Source organism: Pinus tabuliformis, chromosome 5_2, assembly GCF_031772625.1.
Source record: "Pinus tabuliformis cultivar Carrire ecotype Pingquan chromosome 5_2, CPIR1, whole genome shotgun sequence".
Classification (NCBI taxonomy): Eukaryota; Viridiplantae; Streptophyta; class Pinopsida; order Pinales; family Pinaceae; genus Pinus; species Pinus tabuliformis.
The window spans coordinates 637,105,653-637,124,062 of record NC_142306.1 but is presented as its reverse complement, the minus strand read 5'-3'; the positions used below and the strand labels follow the sequence as shown (position 1 = coordinate 637,124,062).

Below are 18,410 nucleotides of genomic sequence, written 5' to 3'. Positions count from 1 at the left end.
ATAAATCAGTGATAAAAGTGTAATTACCAAGTGTTATCCAAGTTGTACCCATCTGCTACTATCACATCAAGTCCTTTGAACTCTTATGTGGGAAGTCCTCTCTTTGCTACTAATGTTGCATCAATGAAGTTGTGTGTAGCTCCTCCATCAACCAAACTTGTGATGCGTTGTACCTTGATAACTCCCCTAATCTTGAAAGTGTAATACCTGGGTGTTCCTGATAAAGACACAATCTTAACTTGCGGTCGGGGTTTCTTCTCTTCGTGGGGCTTTTCCTCTTCTTTAGCTTTTTCATGGGGTTGTTCTAACTTCTTTCTTTGGGCTGCTAGTCTCATCATTTGGGGTGGGCTCTTCTTCTTCATTCTCATTGTCAGAAACTACTTCAATATAGTGGATTTTTCCTTTGCCTAGACATTGATGTCTTCGCTCCCATGGTTCCTTGTAAGTGAAACAAAGGTTCTTTTGCCTTAGTTCACATTGGGTTTCATCATCCAATCTGTCCCTTTTGTGTCAATCCCATTGAAAAGGTTTCTTCTCCTTATCTTTCAGAGGGATGAAGGGCTTGGATAGAGCCTTAGATTTGGTTGATGCATTCCCCATATCACGAGTATTCTTGATGGTGTCTTGTATAATTGTGCAATCAAATGCCTTAACCCAACCTTGTAGGGGTTCAGATAATCCTTCCATGAAGAGCATGACTAGTCTTTCTTTAGATATGTCCATCACCATGACAACAATTCGTTTGAATTCTGTGATGTATTCTTCATGCGACCCTGTCTGTTTGAGTTGTGCAAGCTCTCTAAAGTGTATATCTGGGTTCTTTCGATCAAATCTATCTATTAATATCTACATAAAGTCTACATAAGAAGTGATGTTTACATGCCCCAACATAACTAGTCCGTGATACGACCAATCATGTGCTTTTGTTTCTAGGTGTAGTGTGGTGAATTGGATAGCGTCTGCTTCTAACATAGGATTGAGCTTGAAGTAGGTGTCCAATTTATTCACCCAAGCTCTTGCTGAACATTTAAATAATCCATCACTAGAAGGGAGGGGTAATTTACGTGCGTATTAAATTAGAATTAGGCTATCCCTTCAATGTATTTCTATATTTGATGTTGATCTATTGTTGGAAAGTCGTGACTATCTGAGTATTTTCTTCTAGTGTTGCATATGCCCGAAAGTAATCATCAAAAAGTCCATTTGGCTTTGTTGCTCCTTGGGTCATTGCTGTCTAACTGTTTAAAAATTGAGGAAGTAAGGTTCTATGACTCCTTCCACTGGTTGTCTTGTGCTGTGTTTGAGTAACAACAATGGAGGAGGCAGGCTTATGGTTGTCGCTTCCTTAGTACCAACCCTATTACTTGCATTTACCAAGATTATTTATGGCGTGGACAATACCATGGGCCATCTGTTGTTGTCCTTGCATTAGCATGTTGGTCGTTTGTTGTTGCTGTTGGAGTTTGCATTTAGTATGACACCGAGATCTTGTTCTTCTTGCCCTGTTCTATCCCCCATGTCTGGCTGAAGGGTGTCCATATTTCTTCTTACTATAATGTTGCTCATATCTTTCGAAAGCATACAAGGCTCATGCACTCACAAGTTGGGAGGATGCTCTTGCTCTGATACCACTGTAATGTAGTAGGGCAATTTTTCCTCCTAGGGCTTCTTATTTCGCCTAGGGTTTCCAATAGAGCTTAATACATTCATACAACAACAAGCTTTTCTTCATAAAATACACAATCTATTTCAGTAACAATAGTGGACAATAACTTCTCAATTCACAATGAAAAGATTGATGATGTCCATTTAGTTAGCTCCTTCAATATTAATTCTTCTTGGCCTCATGATTTGAACAAATATTTAGTCAATTGTTGAGCTGCCACATCATCTCATTTTGGGGACTTTAACCATAAGATTGGGGCATGACCTTTGACAAAGCATATCTCCTCAACCGTGAGGAGTTAGAGAGCATGCCATATATAGTTGGAATTGACACACCGAGGAGAATCAAATGTTGATGGTCTCATGATCAAAATAATTGCCCTTTACATCCATTTTCCTTAACAAGTGCAGGGAAACTAGGGCTTCCCTTCCTCTCTTTTAGGGCTTCTTGTCATTTGGAGCTTCCAGTCGATGCAAACTAGAAGAATATTAAGAGTGTTCAAGGACAGATGTTGGCATCAATGACAACACCATTCAACATCTTTAACCTTTTTGCATAGTTTCACTTGTCACTTGTCATATTTCTCTTTTATTAGAGTATGCATCAATTCTTTGTTTAAGGGCTTGGACCATGTCAACCATTACACATGGTGCTTCTTCATGCAAAGGACTCTCCTCTAATTATGTAGAACATGCTTAAAAAAAGTGTCCTTGCCCCAAATGTCTCAAGGGTGAAACATGCTTCCAAATATGTGAATTATGCCTTGAATAATGTGTAATTCCCTTTAAAGTCAACTTACTATGATTAAAATGCCTTCTTGCACAAAGTGTCCCTCTTAAAGGGGGTGTATTCATGATTAAGCAACCAACTGGTCTTCTTTCTAACCATGGAATGGGATGAACCACGGAATGGGATGAACCACGGTAACTTACCCTCATTTGACCACCCAAACACCTTCAATGCCACACGTCATCATTTTAAGCAACATATTTCTATTTTAGGTTCTTTTTTCACCACCTATGATGCATCGGGCTTCTAGCAAGGTCGGGTGTTTTGATCCTCTAGACATTGCCTTGCCACATGGCATGCTTTGTACCTATTGCGATTTAGGGTGACATGCCATGGTTTGAACCTGTTGCAATTTATGATGTTCCTTTTCTAGGGTTGTGTCTAGCCCTTACCTCATCATAAATCATGCCTGGGTTACTTCTTGAGGTGGAGTATTCATCTTCTGGGGTTCTCCTCTTGTTCATTCTCAATTTGTGTGGCATCGGACCTTGGGTTCGACCCATGAATATTGGAACCTTGTGGTGAAATATGTCTTTGAGAGAAATTCCATCAAACCATCAATATTTTGAGTTTCTCCCACAACATGTAATTTATTGAACTCCTCAGATATTCTAGTATGTTTGGTGATAGAGGAGAGTCCATGGAAATGCAAAATAACCCTTGCATTTTCGGAGGGTAACATGTTCTTTTCAATCCTCCACACTCTTGTGAGTCTCAACAAGAAGTTCTCTATTTGGTCAGGTATGAATAAGGGTCCCTACATATGGGACTTGTTAGCCATGTATATACAAGGGTAACTTTAGGAGAAAATTCCTTCCTAGGATGCAGATTTATAGCCAATAACCATATACAACCCTAGATAGTGTAATGTCCTCTTCCAATTAATTGCCCAAGGGAGGACGAAGTAGTCTATACAACCTCATAGGCTATAGTATTTTATAAAGGGGGAAACCCATTATTCAATGTTATTGGGGTAACATTGGGTAAATTGGGTAATTGGAGGGAAACTTGTGAAAGAAGTCAAATGTGGGGCAAAATGGAGGGAAACTTGTTAGCCCCTGAAATTAAAGATACCCCAAAGGGAATCTATGAATAAGAGAGAGGAGAATCATTTTTATCATCATGGATTGTTGATCTTTCTGATTAGTGAGCTGAGGCTCTTGAGGGTTTTAAGACACGTCTTTTCTGTTTGGTTTTGGCAGCGAAAGATTTCACCCTAGCCAATCCCTTCTCCCTCATCTGTTTAACATAATCTCTAAGGCAACACATTAATTTTGTGACATTGTATGGACAACGAATCACCCCGGTGATGTTAAGTGAAGCAAACCATGACAATGCATTATATGGGAAATAAATCACCCCTATGCCATCATCTATGGCAAGTTGTGGCAGTGCATGAGTGCAGAGGTATGATGGTATCACTAAGGCAAACACCGGTCTAACAAACCATTTTGAGATAGTGAGGCCCCATTGAGGTGCGATTAATGTATGTGGACCATCCCTGAGGTGTCGATTGTAGCGACAGATTTTTTTGGAAGAGTAGATTGTAGCTGCGGATTCTTTCGAAATGGTTGATTGTGGCGGTGCGTAAGTTCTGAGGCACCATCATGGCTGCAGATTATCTGTATGACATGCGGCTCCATTTCCAAGGTGAGTCTGTGGTAGCGAGTCATTCCTAAGGTTTGTTTGTTGCAACGCAACATCTCTGTGGTGTGATCTGTGGCTCTGAGGCAACCAGAGTCTAGTGGAGTTGACTGTGGACACGAGGAGACAAGGGTTGCTGTTTTGAGTGACGGTCTGTGTGACGGTGAGATTGGAGGGCTCTCCCTGAGGCAGTAGAAAACCATTTACAACTACGGATGTATCCTGCAGGCCAATATAAGCTCCCTATGCATCAAAAGTCAAGGTGCTATTACTGAGTTCAGTTGTATGGTCAATAGTATTAATATGGTAGGATCTGCTGATGCAATAACATTAGTTGTAAATCTAAACTATAGTGTGATATTGGAAGAGCTGTGGATTTGGCAACTGCGAAATTAGGGCTTTTGGATCATCTCTTTCTTTAGGGTTTCCTACAGTTAAACCCTACTTTCATGTCTCCAACATCATAACCAAAATCTACCTATGCAAAATTAAGAAACTTAAATATGATAAGAAATCAGTGGAGAACAAATTAGAAGAATTTATCACCTTTTCCTTTATGCTACTCCCCAGGTGGGATACTTAACGCATTAGCTACAACACTACGCGGGTCAATACACACAACACTTAGTATCCATCGTTTACGGCTAGGACTACTGGGGTATCTAATCCCATTTGCTCCCCTAGCTTTCGTCTCTTAGTGTCAATGTCGGCCCAGCAGAGTGCTTTCGCCATTGGTGTTCTTTCCGATCTCAACACATTTCACCGCTCCATCGGAAATTCCCTCTGCCCCTACCGTACTCCAGCTTGGTAGTTTCCACCGCCTGTCTAGTGGAGTTGACTGTGGACACGAGGAGACAAGGGTTGCTGTTTTGAGTGACGGTGAGATTGGAGAGCTCTCCCTGAGGCAATAGAAAACCGTTTACAACTACGGATGTATCCTGCAGGCCAATATAAGCTCCCTATGCATCAAAAGTCAAGGTGCTATTATTGAGTTCAGTTGTAAGGTCAATAGTATTAATATGGTAGGATCTGCTGATGCAATAGCATTAGTTGTAAATCTAAACTATAGTGTGATGTTGGAAGAGCTGTGGATTTGGCAACTGCGAAATTAGGGCTTTTGGATCATCTCTTTCTTTAGGGTTTTCTACAGTTAAACCCTACTTTCATGTCTCCAACATCATAACCAAAATCTATCTATGCAAAACTAAGAAGAATTTATCACCTTTTCCTTTATGCAATGCTAAAATACCTTAAACAGTTACATTGACAGGAGGATACATATGACCTTGGAATCAATTAAGTTTCAATCTTATAAAAACAAGTCTTTCACATGGTTGATTCAAGATCAAAATGTTGGAAACCATCACTTCAACTTTGAACTTGAATGATTAATTGGTTTAATATTATTTAGCAGTTAAGTCAGTACAAAGTAATTGAGAATTAGCTTAATTAAATATCTAATCTGGCTGAAGGGTCTTACAAGTCGTTATTGTAAAAGCATTCAGGTTCTTTGGGGCATTTTCGGAATGCGTTTTGGCCTTTTGAAAGTGAGTTCGATTGTAGATATGGACAACATCATCGTATATATATTTATGGGACATCTTATAACATTTTTGTTGTAGTGCATTTTATCGTGATATGCAGGACCAGATTGAGCATGACATGTTTTCTTTCTTGGGTTTACACCTTAAAGTAGATGGCTTGCCATCTACTAGGATCTTTGTGTAATTACATGGTCCAATAATGTCATGTGACATAGCAGAACCATTTGGTCCTTGAATGTTGGGCGTATTGGTCCACCTTGTTGGTCACGACGTGTTTACCATGTGTGCATTGCAATAAATCAAATTTAGAAGGGCACAATTATAACTTGTAATCATAATTTAGAAAAGACTGTATTACCACATAGTCAGTTGAGGTGAGCTTGCCCACCTGGCAATGTTTTCTTGCTATTCTGATGCTGTCAATATCATTATCAGTTGGTTATTCATGATATGGAAGGTCTATTACTATTTCCTATTGAACCATTTGTGGTATATTGGATATCCCATAGATGAGATACTTGCGGTTGGAAGGATTCCCGAGAAAATGAAATCAGCAATAATCTGGAAAAATCGGCTAATCTTGGCGAACTTGTGTTAATCAAAATAATTGGGATTATGTAAATAGTTATTTTGTTGATTGCATTGGGATCAATTTGATATTGGAGATTATTTCATCTATGGTTTATCCGTCCATGTGTTTTTTGTATTTTTTTTTTTCAGTTCCTTCCATTTGTATCATTCAATTAATGGTTTTATGATATTGTTTCTAGTTGTACTGTTGGAAGAACTTGAATGGTGTATGCCTCTGCTGTATACCAATTTCCATTTACTTGTCTAGGTACCATTAAGTCATTTCCATGGTGACATAAGGTAATAAGAACGATTTATCTTGTCATAACAGCGCCAACTTTGCTTGTAATTTAAGTAAATGATAATTAATCAGGAATGTTAAAAGTATATTTTGGGGGTCTTCCAGTTTTTTGTGGTCTGTGCCCAAATTTTCCTTTTCAATTCATAAAAGCATCTGCTCCTGACAGGACTGGATAAGATTTCTGACATTCTTTTTTTAATCTTCCCTTGGAATCTCTAAACTTGTATAATGAATCGGGAAGTATGAAATGACAAGATTGAAAAAATACTAATACATTTAGATTATGATGCATTTGTTGATTTCTTTGGCAGATCACTCTCATTTTGAGATGCTTATTGATCGATTAAAGATCTCATCTGCACCGGTGGAGCATGATAATAATGATCAGAATAAATTTGAATCCCTCAGTTTGAACAATGTGCCAATAGAGGTAATCAGCTAATTTTACTTGCATTAGGTGTAAATGCTTCAAACCACTGCCTGACTGGACATAAATTATGATGTATGCATCATTGCTTGTTGGTTGTTCTGTTCCACTAGTTTGCTTACAATAATGTGCTAACAATGAGTGATAATTATCACAAATTTTCAGGGCAGACAATAAATGCACTGAGATTGTTGTAAATTATCATATCGTTAAATCAACACTTTTTCCTTTTTTTCAGTCCTTGTTACATGCCTTTACAAATTTCATTGTATTTACAAAAAGGGAAATGGGAAATTCCTTTCTAGGTGGTTGTGCAACTTAAAATGACATCTTTGTATCTGAAGTACTGCTTTAACTTTTATTAGTTTCCAAATATTGCAAAATGTATGATAATTAAACATTATTTGTGAGCTTGAACTTGTTCTTGTTGCATCTGTACCTTATTTGTGTTGAAAAGTGTAACTAGGTTCGGTCTTCATAATTACATGTAATTGTGATTTTTGTATATGATGAAAAGAATAAAAATAAAATTATTATTGTAATGTTTGGGTTTCATGAGCAAGAGATTTTATTTTTAGATGGCTCCCATTGCGAGCCTTTAGGATTTGTCAAAAAGGGTCAATGTCATGTATGAAGAACCCTTCTTGGGCATGTTACAAATAGATATAAGTCTATAGGATTGTAAAATAGCCCTCCAAGACAAGCACTAGTTACTCCTCTTCAAGTAGGCCTCAAGACAAAGTAAAGAACTCATGTCGGCTCACCTAATGGAGACACACCTCTTTGGATTCACAGGTCGGCTTATTTATATGGGACAACTACTATATATATGTGTGTAGGGTGTTCGCATTTCAGACAGTCAAGGAGTTCGGATACCTCAGTAATTCGGGTGGCCGGTGGCAAATACAGAGATAATTTCGGATACCTCTGTAATTCGGATAGGACACTGCAGTGATGCGCTCGGATCTCAGAGAAGTACAGTTCAGTGTCATAACAGAGAAACATAGTTTCAGACAAGAGTACAGAAGCTACAATTCTGTGAAGAAGCCACTGTTCGGTGCTATAATGGAGACTGCTGTTTAGTGCTATGAAGGAGCTACAATTCAGTAATATATCACATTGATTCGGTGCTATCTCAGTCTCATAGATTTAGTGCTATCTTAGTTTCTGTGCTGCTACAGTGATCGCATTCCGGTGACACTATAGTGATGTATTTCGGTGCCATCTCAAGTGTTTCTACGGTTCTTTGCTATCACAGTATTCTCAGATAGGAGATGATCTCAGTGCTAAGAAGGTCAAAGCGGAAGAGGAGTCAAGAAGAAGAAAAGAGCAGAAGACAGTCAAGAGAACTAGTGTCTTGGTCTTGGAGTGGCAACTAGGTCAAGGGCCTTGGTCTTGGTATTCGTCAATTGGAATCTCTATAAGAAGAATTTGTGCGGGTTTTTCTCTCAAAGAGTGAGAGGTTTTGGCCCTGGCTCATAGCCTACATTCTTTGTCTCTTGTGTTCATGCATTGGTAACTGCTTGATGAAGAAGAACACTAATAACTAAAGAAAAGAAGATCCTAATCTAAAGTTGTAAAAAGCACTCACAAGCAGTTACTAATGGAAGAGAAATCACCTAATACTTGATGCCCTAGATTTCTCAACATGGTATTGGAGCTAAGGTAACTAAGTCAAGGAAGCACATCTTATCAAGGGACACTCAAGGATCAAATTTCGAGAAAGACACCAAAGCAAGTTGAAAGATATAACAGTGAAGGCAAGATCTACGTCAAAGCATCAGACCCTAGATCGAAGAAGAAGTCTACACCAACAAAAGTCTTGGGATCCTCTAGTCATCATCAAAAGACCCCATGACCCTCATCAAGTTGAAGAGATCTACAAAGCAAGGTAGCCCAAAGTACAAACATCCAAGAGAAGCACTTCAAGGACAAAGATCACATCATCTTGGAGAAAGTAGAAACTCTAGAAGCATTTATGGGATCTGCACTCATTCACCACCAAAGAAGTTGAAGTATCATGAAGGCTAGTTATCCAAAGAAGGCTAAAGGCATTATCATCATCTTCAAAAAGCTATAAGGCAAGTTCCCTCTCATTGAAGCAAGGACCTCTTTATCCTTAAAGATCATTCGAAGAAACATCAACATCCTCATCAATCACCATCAACAAAGGATCAAGTTGAAGATTTTATCTTCACTTGACAAGTACCTTTTCTTATATAATCTAATCTAGTAAAATGACTTCATTTTGCAAGGAGATCTATAAGTTGGTTGGTCATTGAACATCCTTGAATGGAAAAGGAGGATAGACATAGTCCTCAAAGAAAATGAAGTTATTGATCATATCATTGGAAAAGTCTCCAAACCATCTAAAGGACAAGTACTATCTGAATACATGGAAAAGGATCTAAGGGCTCAAGAGATTCTTATGGAGTTTTTCAAATAGTAGTATTGGAGACATCAAAAGAGACATATGATAAGCTGATAGAACTATTCTCTGAAGGTGCGAAAAAGAAGGTCATATCACTTAGATCTTATCTACTCAAATTAAAGGTATCAAAGGATAAAGGGTTATCTTCATAAGATCTCAACTGCAAGATCTGGGAGAGATGATTTCAGATAAGGAAATGATCTCCTTTGTTCTAAATACACTAATTGATGAGCAAGGTAACAAATGCCTATGAGGATAAGAAAGCTATTCCATTCAACAACTTGTGGTTTCTATGCAAGATAGAAGAAGACAGGTTGAGGGCAAAAGGTGTTCAAACATTTGCCGAAAGGAAGGGGAAGTTTGGAAAATTTGGTCCTTAGAAAGGAAAGAAGAACATAGCCAAGATTCAATGCTATAAGCATTACAGGAAAGATTGCCCTAAGCTCAGGAAGTGCAATAACAAGAAAGATAGAGAAGAAGTCCATTTCACTGAAGGAGTGGAGGAAGCTGAAAAGAAGGAAGTCCAAGGAAGAGGAAAAGCATTAGAAGTAAGAGCTTGTGACATCCACATAGGAAACATGAAGGATGTCTGGAACAAAATCTATGATAGTCAACTATGAAGGATATAGCTCTTGGTGACCACATTAAAAGCTCAAGCGACACTTATGGGAAAAAGGAAGAAGTCATCTCGGACAAGTCTCATCATACATTAGTCAAAAGGAAACATCTGCTGGATAGGGATATGTAAGATCCTCAAGATTCTCCGATGGAATCCTCATAGTAAGGTTCACCGATATAGAGAGGAAGCAAGTGTTTCATTAGGAACTCCAACTTGTGGAATTCATGGGATGATGTTATGATGACATAAGAGATGAAGCAGATCAAGGGGTTGAAGCTCTTTTCAATCAAGGAAGTTGCTGAAAGAAGCCTAGATGACCTAAAGGTAAATGAGGTATGTATGCTTGTATTCAATATTATAAAGTCATGTTGTATGGTTGCAGGTAACATGGATCACTGCTCTATCTTGAGAAGCATGATCAAAGGAAAGGAATATCCTCCCATGAAAGGATGTCGGAAGGCATGGGTCACACTAGATGAAATCAACATAATAGGTACTCATATGGAATATGAGGTGGTTGACAATAACTAGAGGAACTTTGATTGGAAGTTTTTGGGAATGTCATATGTGAAGAAAGAAAGGAAGAGATTGTAGACAATGCAAACATGGAACAAGACATTCAACATCCGAGAACTGAAAGATTTGACTATGATATCTCCCAGAAAGATATGAAGACTCTGATGGAAGTCTGGAAAAGATGGAGACCCTTGACAATATATATATCTTTGGGAGATGTTTCAACATGTATGCAGGATGCTGATGCCTACAGGAAGATGTGATGATGAAAGACCATCACAAAGGTAATTTTTTTTTGTAAGCTTGGTGGTACCTTTCTATTTATTTTTGGAAATAAAGTAGGTTACATCCATATGTCCATGAGTTAAGTGGCCTCAACCTATCCAGTGGGAAGCCAGGTCTGTTGGCCACCTAACTGCAAAATATGCCATCGATAAGCAAAAAAACATAAGTTTGTCTAGCCATGCTATATATACTTGAGAGTCTTTATACTTTCTATTATCTAAATAATTGTAAACATAATTGATAATAAGTCTAAAACTATATGACCAAAGCATTCAAAAAGGAAACCATGGGTTCACTGTCACTGTTCATCATCAGCAGAATCCATCGGCGCGGGGTCCTTCACCATAGAACCATGCAGCTCCGTGCTGCTCGATCTGGCTCAACCGACCACTCTGTTGCTGCAGTTGGAACTGATTTTTTTGCAATTCTTTGGTTAAATCTAAATTCACCGAATGCCCCCGAGGGGCTGCATGCATGTCTGGAGGAATTTGTTCTAGAGCTTTCGCCAGAATGCTCTTCATCATCTAGAATAGGCGCACAGTCTACTTGTACTGCGTTACTCTTCCTCGAGTATGGCCTGGTTTTGGGGTCACTGCTTGCCACTCATCCAAGTCCAAATCGAAGTCTTCCATTGTCTGTTGGATTTCTTCTTCTGACTCTGCGATCAATTGTTTAACTGGGTTGGAGTTGCTGGCATGGTAAGCTTGGGCTGCTTCATCAATGATACGTGAGGTTGGCTTATGCCCTCGTCTTGTCCCAACCGCCCCACTGGAGGAGCTGGGTTGGTTTCCCGGTGACGGGGCTGCCTTTCTCTGCCTCCACCGACCTCAACTTCCACCTCCATTGTTCTTTGTCCCCTTCGCTTGAGCCATTTTGTTGCCACTGTCTTTCAAATGCTCTTCTCTTTCTTGCATTCTCAACTTTCCTACTGTCCAGGGCCGCATGTTGGGTGCTTGACATTGCTAGCGGTCTTGCCCCCATTGCAGACCTGCTTCAAGTTCAAAACACACCAGCCGAGTAAGGAACCCACTCCATTGTCTGCAAGTAATTGTATGCCAAAGCAAGATTCTAATGCCATTGTTATTGCATGCCTTCCTTTGCCCAGTACAAAGTTTAAACGAACTGGCCATTCCAACTATTACCATACTGTCAGTAATATAGCTATAGTTTGCAACAATAATTGATTTCATCAACCAAACACAATTACGGGGATTGAAGAGGGTTACAAACCGGCCACAGGACAAAGCCCATTTCCCGTCGAACCCTTTGCTTAGCGACCCTATACAGAGTGCCCAGGTAGTGGGAATTAAGGCCACTTTGTCCATAATCGACTTCAATTGCTTGACATCACTCCACACCCACCACTAATACCTGAGATGAATTCCATCCAAACAGAGGTTCCCAACCCAGGAAATTCGAGACCATAGGACCAGACTGACCCATAATTTGATCGATTGAGCTTCTCTGCCTTCGCCCCTCTGCCACCAGATGGTATATCTGGGATTTCTTGAGCCCCTGGCTCTCCCTTCACTGCAGTAGTTTGAATCACCCCCCATCTCTATAGACCCAACCCCCTGTCCACTCTTCCAGCCCCATGGGTGGGGAATTTCCACCATCCCTATGCTCGACCACCTCTACCGTGCATGCACCCATGAGAGACAAATAAATCCCAAATTCCACAGACACAAGGTCTAGCAAAACTATGGACATTGACCCGACCGGGAGCCTAGCGAGGCCATGCCTCTGGCTCTTCCAGAACCTGTCACCCCACAGCCTGGACACTTTCAATTCCCTGGCCGAAGGCTAAATACACAACTCCGTTATAACTAAAATCACAGGTTGAAGACTAACAAAAGTTTTGATTCAATGCATTCCAAAAAAATGAATGTGAAAAATGATCATATTTTTCAATCATCAATGTCCATGATTGTGAAAATTGAAGCTCTGTGTTTGGATTATCCCTAAAACTTTCCCAAACATCCTTGAAATCTGCGCAGAAAACCCTTAAAATCTGCCAAAAACATCCCTAAAATTTGTTCGGAACATACCTGAATTCTGTTCGGAACGTCTTGGGGACGACTAGCAAGTCCCCAAGTCCCCAATGGAGTCCCCACCAATTTGGTGAAAGTCCACGGAACTTGAGGATGCAGGGTACATGAGTATTTTTTGGGGGGGGGGACAGGTCCCCGTGCAACATAGGAAATAAGTTGTAGCATTGATGAACAGAACATGCTGGTAAATGACATAGAAAAGGATGTGCAACAACACATGTGGCATGGCATGTAATATAGCATGACATGTATACAAATGAAGATATGTTGAAGACAGGCTGAGCATGAGGACGCTTGTAGACGGTGATACAAAAGAGGAGAACGATGCCCTAAACAGAGTTCACAAGGGGGAAAATGATGTAGCAGATGAGCATGAAGTTGACAAAGGTAAAGTACGCTAAGTAAAGGGGGTTCCATAATTTCCTTTTGTTATGACTATTCCTGTGAAATCCCTAACAGTAAAAATAATAAAGTACTATGTGAACATAATCAGTTTAGGTAACTCTTAAGTATTGCAGACATAAAAATAGTAGTAGTGAAATCCCATTCCATTTGTCAGTCAATTAAGAAAAATACGAATATGGATATGTGGATGCTTCCTTGAAGATAAAGTCGTCGTCCCCATACATTTGTGTCAAACGCTTGTTATGGAGACTACCTAGACTAGAGGCAGAATTTTCTTGATAAACCTTTTTTGGGACTTGTTAGGCATTACAAAAGAATCAACAATGATGTTAGTGTCACTAACCTTGCGGAAATGCTAACAACAAATATTGCCCGGTTCCAATGAAGTCCAATAGGAAGTATTTGATGAAATTGGTTGTCACTTAATGAATGATAAATGTGTAAAGACTTAAAAGGAAGAGAATTGCTTCTGATCATGAAATGTAGAGAAAAATGCTCATCAGTTCAAGCAACGTCATGGCTCTGATATCAACATTATTAGGTCAAGCAGACATTAAGCAATAATGCGCATGACTTTAGAAAGGAGGGTGTCAATCTGGACAATAATATTTTACCTTTCACTGACATGGTTATGGAAGTCTCAAACGCACCACTGGGTAGACCTCATTTGTGTTAGTTTTTGTAGCATCAGATGTGTTCTAGCCACGAAATTTGGTGGAGAGGCTAGAATACATGAGATCTCCAAAATCCAGAAATCATTTCTAGAAATTGCGTCTAGAAGTGTCTCAATTAGATTATTAACCGTTTTTAAAATATTTCCTAAGCCTAAACTTAGGAAATATATTTAATTAATCAATATTAATTGAGATAAGGCGAGAATAGTCTAGAAACACAAATAGATTGATCCAGAGATGATCCTAACCATTGATTATGTTTTAATCTTGGCCATTCGTGCTCCAACAATGGATTATAAGAAGAGATCGATGTGGTGATGGAGAAGGCACTTGAGCACTTCGATTTCTTGACAGATCGATTTCCTGAGTAGTAGCAGTCAGTTGCCAAAGAGAACCAAAGATTGAAGCAATGAGTGAGCGACAGGGATAGTGATCCGGAGGAAGATTTCCAGATCCGGAGAGGCAACAACAAGAGGGTCGAGTTATCCCAGTGAGGCAGTGCCGAGCACTGTGTAGTAGCTTCAGAGAGGGCAATTCGACTTGCTGGAGAGAAAATCGTTCTCAGTTCCAGAGGCCGGGCAGAGGTTCCAGAAGGCCGAAGAGACTATTTCCTCAACAGCTAGCGGTAGAACAACTTCATCAGAGATTGGTTGGAGGCTTGACGTCAAGCAAGCTGTGCAGAGTAGCGTGGACGCTGACATAGAGGGTCAGAGGGCTAAGTTTCTGAAGGTTAGTTGTGCCGGGATTGCTGTTGGAGGAAGGGGAATTTCCCTTCAATAATTTTGCCCAAAATTTCTTGTTGTGGATTGCCAGTTTCAGGCATCCAGATTGTACTCATATTTTCATTACTGCATAATAATAAAAACCCTCACTGTTGCATCGATTTTCCCAAGTTGGGGTTTTAAGGGGATATTTATCCAAAAATAATTGTCTCAAATTTTGTGTGTGCTAGCATTTCTCAGTTTCCAGCGCATTATTTTTCTGCAGTATTTTATTTGTGAAGGTTATAGTGTATTTATTTCGATATTTGCTGTAACAGAGAAATTGTTAAATTAATTAACAGTTAGGAGAAATAATTCCAGTTGCTGCAATAAGATTCCAGTTTTGGAATTTTCACATGGTATTAGAGCGCAGTTGATCAATCGGAGAGCTCAGAAGTGAAAAGAAGGAATTTCGCTGTTCAGTAAGAGCAACAAGCCGAAATTCCCAGGAGTAGCGCAGTCTTTTGCCAGGAGCCCGAGTTGCTTGTGGAAGTTGGATTTTTCTGAGAGGTGCAAAAAAATTCAATCCTTCCAGATCGAGTGATTCGAAAGGATGAGGGAGAAACTCAGATTTTTCGTTGGGCAGATCTCTAGCTGGACGTAGAGTGTTTCGCAGCAGTTCCCTAGCGCAAGACCAACATCGGAGTGGAAGATAGAAGAGCACACACAAAGGGAAAGTTTCTCTTAGGGAACTTCTAGTCTCAAGAAGTTCGATTTTCCTTGCAGATTGGCAGTAGTTGTGAGCAAATCTTCTCACTCTAGAAGGGAGTGCGAGTAGCTGGGCAACAACCAAGCAAAAGGAAAGAGGGAGTTTTCAATAGTTCGTTCAGATGGCCACTGTAGGGCTTTGTGATCAGGATAGGTTGGATGGAGCTTCCAACTATGTCATCTGGAATGCTAGGATGTCCTTCCTTCTAGATGAATATGTCCTGAAAGCCTACATTGATAACCAGGATGTAGATCAACAGAAAGAATACAAGAAAGAGATGGTGCGGGTGAAGCGATTGTTCTTGGATGGAGTCCGGGATCATATTGTCTCACATATTGCTGGCAAAGATACTACCAATATCTTTGGGAGCAACTCAGATTTTTCGTTGGGCAGATCTCTAGCTGGACGCAGAGTGTTTCGCAGCAGTTCCCTAGCGCAAGACCAACATCGGAGTGGAAGAGAGAAGAGCACACACAAAGGGAAAGTTTCTCTTAGGGAACTTCTAGTCTCAAGAAGTTCGATTTTCCTTGCAGATTGGCAGTAGTTGTGAGCAAATCTTCTCACTCTAGAAGGGAGTGCGAGTAGCTGGGCAACAACCAAGCAAAAGGAAAGAGGGAGTTTTCAATAGTTCGTTCAGATGGCCACTGTAGGGATTTGTGATCAGGATAGGTTGAATGGAGCTTCCAACTATGTCATCTGGAATGCTAGGATGTCCTTGGATGGAGTCCGGGATCAACTCAGATTTTTCGTTGGGCAGATTTCTAGCTGGACGCAGAGTGTTTCGCAGCAGTTCCCTAGCGCAAGACCAACATCGGAGTGGAAGAGAGAAGAGCACACACAAAGGGAAAGTTTCTCTTAGGGAACTTCTAGTCTCAAGAAGTTCGATTTTCCTTGCAGATTGGCAGTAGTTGTGAGCAAATCTTCTCACTCTAGAAGGGAGTGCGAGTAGCTGGGCAACAACCAAGCAAAAGGAAAGAGGGAGTTTTCAATAGTTCATTCAGATGGCCACTGTAGGGCTTTGTGATCAGGATAGGTTGGATGGAGCTTCCAACTATGTCATCTGGAATGCTAGGATGTCCTTCCTTCTAGATGAATATGTCCTGAAAGCCTACATTGATAACCAGGATGTAGATCAACAGAAAGAATACAAGAAAGAGATGGCGCGGGTGAATCGATTGTTCTTGGATGGAGTCCGGGATCATATTGTCTCACATATTGCTGGCAAAGATACTACCAAACAAATGTGGGATGTTCTCTCCATGTTATACCAGGGAACATCCGAGCATTGGAAGATGTTTCTTGAGGAGAAGCTGAGATGCATCCAGATGCAGAAGTGGGGAGGCATAGATCCCTTCCTTACTAGGATTCAGGATGTCCAAGAGTAGCTGTCAACTGTTGGGGCAACGCCTCAACCCATGGAGCTAGTGCGTTTGGCACTCAATAGTGTCTCAAAGGACTGGTAGGTCTTGTCCAAAACACATTGGGCAGAGATAGGCTACCAGAGTGGGATAGGATGTGGTCTGATTTGCAACAGGAGGAGTTGAGACGAGCAATGGATCGAAGGTGGTGAAGGAGGAGGAGAATGTGGCCCTCGCGTCAAAGGGTCCCAGTCAGGGGTAGGGGGAGCAGAGAAAGAAGAAGAAGGATCTGTCAAAGGTCTAGTGCTTTAGGTGTGGTGAGCTCAGTCACTACAGTACCCAGTGTCCTCTCAAGAAGAAGGACAAGGAGGAGAAGCAGGACCAACAGGGAGCTTCTGCAGAGATCGACAGGTTGATCTCCAGGTTGGAGGAAGACTTCGTGATGTTCACAGATATACCTCCAGGAATGAGGTGTGGAGATTCGGTACTCTAGTCCCAAAGAACTACAGAGATTGGGTAGGGTCCATTGAGGAGTCCACCTCATGGATCATTACTTAGCTATGGGGCCCCATAGTATTTAGTAGTCATGGATCATTACTTGGCTATGGGGGCCCATAGTATTCAGTAGTAGGATGAATCAGTGGCAATTGATGTAGTCAATACTAGAGTGACAGTTGCAAACTAGTAGCAGCCAAATACTGAGGAGTGCAGTGTAGTGTTGACAGTGGAGTAGGTGGCTCAGTGTAGAGTTGGCAGCAACGCAAATTCTTCAGTGACAGTGCAGATGCTAGTAGCACTTATACACTCGGGAGAGATTCATCATACCAAACATAGTTGATTTAGTATTTTGGATGCTTTTTAGTTGCAGATGTTGTAGTTGTAGCAACAACAGATAAGAGGGAGTTGCAGTGCAAATGTAGTGTTAGCAGCAATATGGCAGCGTCAGCAACAACATAGATGTAGAGTATATCAGAGTTGCGCAGTGGTTGGTGGGTAGTATGGCTAGACATTAGCTGCGTAACAGGAGATGATGCAGAGACAAAGTGTTTTGGCAGGGTGTGCAACACTAGAACACATTCCTCGCTAAGAGGGAGTGTTAGTTTTTGTAGCATCAGATGTGTTCTAGCCACGAAATTTGGTGGAGAGGCTAGAATACATGAGATCTCCAAAATCCAGAAATCGTTTCTGGAAATTCCATTTAGAAGTGTCTCAATTAGATTATTAACCGTTTTTAAAATATTTCCTAAGTCTAAACTTAGGGAATATGGTTAATTAATCAATAATAAGGCGAGAATAGTCTAGAAACTCACATGGATTGATCTTGAGATCATCCTAGCCATCGATTATGTTTTAATATTGGCCGTTGGTGCTCCAACAATGGATTATAAGAAGAGATTGATGTAGTGATGGAGAAGACACTTGAGCAGTTCGATTTCTTGAGTAGCAGCAATCAATTGCCGGAGAGAGCCAGAGATCGAAGTAGTGAGTGAGGGGCAGGGACAGTGATTTGGAGAGGCAGCAACAAGAGGGCCAAGTTATCCCAGTGAGGCAGTGCAAAGCACTGCGTAGTAGCTTCAAAGAGGGCAGTTCGATTTGCTGAAGGGAAAATTGTTTTTAGTTCCAGAGGTCGGGCAGAGGTTCCAAAAGGCTGGAAAGACGA

General features: G+C 40.6%; 1 protein-coding gene across 4 annotated transcripts in view; it reads left to right on the top strand.

Annotated features, from left to right (window-relative positions):
- Positions 1-18,410, top strand: part of LOC149160668 (uncharacterized) — a 66,844-nt gene that overhangs the window by 42,887 nt on the left and 5,547 nt on the right. For 3 of the 4 annotated variants that reach the window (XM_089436753.1, XM_089436754.1, XM_089436752.1), the window contains exon 8: positions 6,826-6,944. The exons of the other annotated variant lie outside the window; for it this stretch is intronic. In XM_089436753.1, the coding sequence (XP_089292879.1) occupies positions 6,826-6,944 (119 nt within the window). The remainder of the gene's footprint in view (positions 1-6,825; positions 6,945-18,410) is intronic. 4 annotated transcript variants of the gene reach the window in all.